The 4,174-nt window shown below is 36.6% G+C and overlaps 1 protein-coding gene across 2 annotated transcripts in view; it reads right to left on the reverse strand.

The window, feature by feature from the left end:
• The window catches only part of TEX9 (testis expressed 9), a 95,148-nt gene extending 91,183 nt beyond the window's left edge, over positions 1-3,965 (reverse strand). The window contains exons 1-2 of one of the 2 annotated variants that reach the window (XM_011940533.1): positions 3,913-3,965; positions 3,511-3,811 (exon numbers count right to left, since the gene is read on the reverse strand). Coding sequence is in view for 1 of the 2 variants with exons in the window: in XM_011940532.1 (XP_011795922.1) it covers positions 3,720-3,811; positions 3,913-3,939 (119 nt within the window). In the remaining variant the exon portion in view is untranslated. The remainder of the gene's footprint in view (positions 1-3,510; positions 3,812-3,912) is intronic. The other variant, XM_011940532.1, reaches the window with a different exon arrangement.
• Between the last annotated feature and the right edge of the window lie 209 nt (positions 3,966-4,174).

The following is a 4,174-nucleotide window of genomic DNA, read 5'->3' on the forward strand; positions in this document are numbered from 1 at the left end:
AGAGTGAGACTCTGTCTCAAAAAAAAAAAAAAAAAATTAGCATGGCATGGTGGCATGCGCCTGTAGTCCCAGCTCCTCAGGAGGCTGGGGTGGGAGAACTCTTAAGCCCAGGAGGTCAAAGCTGCAGTAAGCCATAATCACACCACTGCACTCCAGCCTGGACATCAGAGCAAGACCTTGTCATATACATACTTAGAAAAATAAAAACTAGACAACAGTAAACAAACAACCCTATGTGCTTACAAACTAAAAAACACACTTCTAAAAATTACTATGAAAATCATATAATATTTAGAACTAAATAACCATAAAAGAAATATACATCAAAACAAGTCCTGGAATATAGTTAACCTATAGTTGAAGAGAAATTTAAAGACACAAATATATTTATTTAAAAATAAGAAAAACAATAAATGAGGTAAAGAAATTAAAAAACAAAAAATCAATCCACCCCAGGTAGAAGAGATCATTTGTCTTTATTTCTATAAAGATTAATGAAATTTTAAAATAGCACAGGTTAGCAAGAAAACCAAAGCTGGTTCTCTGGAAAGACCAATAAACAGATAAATCTCCCAGGAAGTGTGATAGAAAAAGAAAAAGACAAAACTAAAAAATATTGGAAAGCCACCAAAAGGAGGGGTGTACATAGTTATGGATACAGTCAAGATTTCAAACATAACACCATAGAGTCAGTTTATGCTAATATATTTTAAAACATACATGATATGAACACTTTTCTAGAACCAAAAATTATTTTAGAAATAACCAAAAACTATTCTAGAAATAGTACATCTAAATAATCATTAAAGAAGCTAAATTCAGAGACAAAAAGAATTCCCTTGAAAAAAGAACACTAGACTCAGTTTCACAATTTTAATCAAAGGGCAGAAAATCTGTAATTATAAAAAGCTTCCAAGAAAAGAAACAAAAAAGGAAAACTATTTGGCTTCTTTCATGTAGCCAGAATAATATTGATATCAAAAACAGAAAGGAAAATAACTAGAAAAAAAGTTTAACACCCATTTCACTTTTGTTCATAGACGCAAAAAACCTACATAAAATTATAGCAATCATATCTAGCAGTCTTTAAAGCAAAACAAGAAACCTGCCTTTGTAGTTCAGCATGTTAAAACATTAAAGGAGGGGAAAAGAACATACCAATACCTGAATTAATTGGGGAAAAAAATAAGTTTTGATACATTTAACACTCATTCATATTAGGAAATAAGGGGAAGAATTTTAAACATAATAAAAAGAATCTACCAAAACCCTAAGAAAAATCTCAAATGTAGTGATTATTAAAAGTGGGCTTCTCAAAATCATAAACAAGGAAGCTCACTATCACTTTTTCTATTCCATATCACACGGGAAGTCCTAAACAGAGAAACAGACAATGCAGGAGAATTATCAAGGGACAAAATGATAAAAATTTGCATATAATTGTCTTCATCAAAAATCCAAGGGACTTCACAGAATGTATAAGAGAGCCCAGCAGGTCTGAAGATCTGTGTGTATATAAATACAGATGTAGCATCAACATCTAAAAATTCTACATTTATAACCAATTAGAAAATGTAATAGAAAAAATTCCACTTATTATATAGCAACTAATCAGTACCTTGAAGCAAATTATATATGCAAGAATTTTATGTAGTAAAATGATAAAACACTATTAAAGGTCAAATAAAACCCATAAATGGAGAAGTATCATATTCATGGCAGATTCAATAGCATAAATAAGTCAGTTATCTGCAAATTAATATGTAAATCCAATGTAACTGGGATTTATGAGGGGGCTTGCCCTACCAGTTATCATGTTATCTTATTGTTAGTTATTTGTATTATAATACAGGAATGAAGCTTGAAAAATCTATCCACTTGAGCGATTACCATCTTCCTTAGTCTATCCTCTTAGATAGTGATTATTTCCTCCAACAGGAGCAGAATTGCAAAGGTTTTGGATTAAGGTCCCTGAGAAGTAGCATTCTAATGATTAATGCCAAGACAACAAGTGGCAAAACAGATACCATACTGTTATTTCATATTCTTGCTTACAGGGATAGCCAGACATTTTACTCTTCTGCATGACACAGAAGTACTCTAGAAGATTCAGGTATGTAAGGAGTTATTCTGTTCATATGCTTCAGATGTGCACAACTCAGAGTACAGAAAACAGAACAAGTAACAGCTGGCCACCATGTAATACTGTTTAGCTATCTCGTTTTATAAAACAACTCGTGCTAGAATAGAATAATGGTCCCTGTATATTTCTCATTTTAAGCAGGACTATATCCCTAACGATGCACCAGAACCAGGTGCAAAATACACTCTCAAATAACTGAACAAATAAATCTAATCCAGGTATTTAATACTATATGGTTAATGATAATGAAAATAACCGTTTTGATTCAGGCACAGCTAATAAATAACTATATATAGAAAACAGATTAAGTTGCTTAAGTACACTTTTGAACTGAGATAATCTGCCCATTTCACAAGAGAGAAGAAGATATGATTATCTTCCTACTTGCTGTGGTAAATTGGTCGGTGTATAGTTCATCTAAACACAGTACCCTTCAGTTTTAATTTCAAATATGCTTTAATTTTAAATATAAATCATATGTAGATCATACGGTAACTCTAGTTTAACCCTCTGATACAAACTGCCAACAATTTCCAAATTTTAATCTAGTTATTTTATATTAAATTAAAAAGAAAGGGAGTTCTTAAAAGGCACTTTTTTGTAAGGGTATGTACGATGGCAAATAAAACAGGCACCGTCTCCGCCCTTAGAACTTACAGTCCAATGGAGGAGACAGACAAAAAGGAAATTCACAAATGAATTTATTGTAACAAATTATGCTAATTAGAAAGAAAAATCAGTGAGATAATGAAAAAGATAAACAAGGGAGCATACTTAGCATGGTCAAGTAAGGCCACTCACATTACAGGTTGAAGGCGTGTGTGACTGCCTTCTTTCCAGAGACAGAAAGAAAACCTGAGAGTTCTCAGAACCAAAAGGCCAGTGAAGCTGGCGAGTTTTAAGGTGAAAAGGGGAAGAGGGAATAAGATCAAATACCGGAGGCAGGAGGAGCCACATCGATCAGAGCTTTTGAAACGCAACAGGAAACTATTGTACAATTTTAAGCAAAGGAATGATATGATCAAATTAAAAGATTACACTGACTGCTGTGTGAAAACTTGGGGATGAGGAGTGGAATGGGCCAAGAATGAAAGCACCGTTGTCAAGACAGTTGTAATTACACCGAGAACAGATAAGAAAAGGAACATCTGAACAAGAACGGTAATTCTGATTGCAGTGGGAAGCATCCTTTCAGTTTAGAAACCAACCTAAAGGAAATTTACCCAAGGTAAACTCTATGAACTTGAAATTAAGCGAAATAACCTAAACTATCAAATGAACTATTCGTGGCAATTCCTGCTACCCGAGTAACTTTCAACAGTATCTTGCTGTTTCCTTGGGCTACATTTCAAATTAAACATGTTTACTTGGGCTAAATTTTCGCCCACTTCAAATATCTTCTAATACGCAGGCGAACTACTCAGATCAGAGATAAAAGGATCAACGGCAGGTGAACCAGATGACGAGAAGGGAATGCTGCAGAGTGAGTGGTCCCGAAGATCCAGCCAGTCTCCAGGGAAAAAAGCCTCATTTAGATGAAAGAAAGAAGGAAAAGCTCAACCGCTGAATTTCTTACTTATATTCTTCCTCCAAGGCGAGGAGGTCGGGTCCAGGTGTAGAGGGTTGCTGAACGGGTGGCGGGAGCGGAGTCCCTGGAACGCTGCTTCTCTGTAAAAGAGCCAGAGACTTTCAGAGCCAAAGTTAAAGGATGTTAGGCGTCCTAGTCGCCGGAGCCTAGATGCTCCCCAGGAGTCTGGAGTTAAACTAACCTTAAGACCCAGACTTCGCCCCGCCATCTTTGGCGACTGCGACGCGGTTACCCAGGCAACGACGCATCTTCCCGCGAGAGTTTCCACATCCCGGGCAGCCTCCCGCCCGGTCGCCTACGCCTTCCCACTCCCAAATTGTATGCGGGGAGCCGCGCGAGACTCTGGCAGCGGGCCCGGCCTTTGCTCGCACCACTCGGCACTGCCCCAGTAACCCAGGAAGTCTTCCTAACTGGAAATTCGACTTACAGCTGGTGCAAATTCT

Source organism: Colobus angolensis, unplaced genomic scaffold, assembly GCF_000951035.1.
Source record: "Colobus angolensis palliatus isolate OR3802 unplaced genomic scaffold, Cang.pa_1.0 Scaffold19, whole genome shotgun sequence".
Classification (NCBI taxonomy): Eukaryota; Metazoa; Chordata; class Mammalia; order Primates; family Cercopithecidae; genus Colobus; species Colobus angolensis.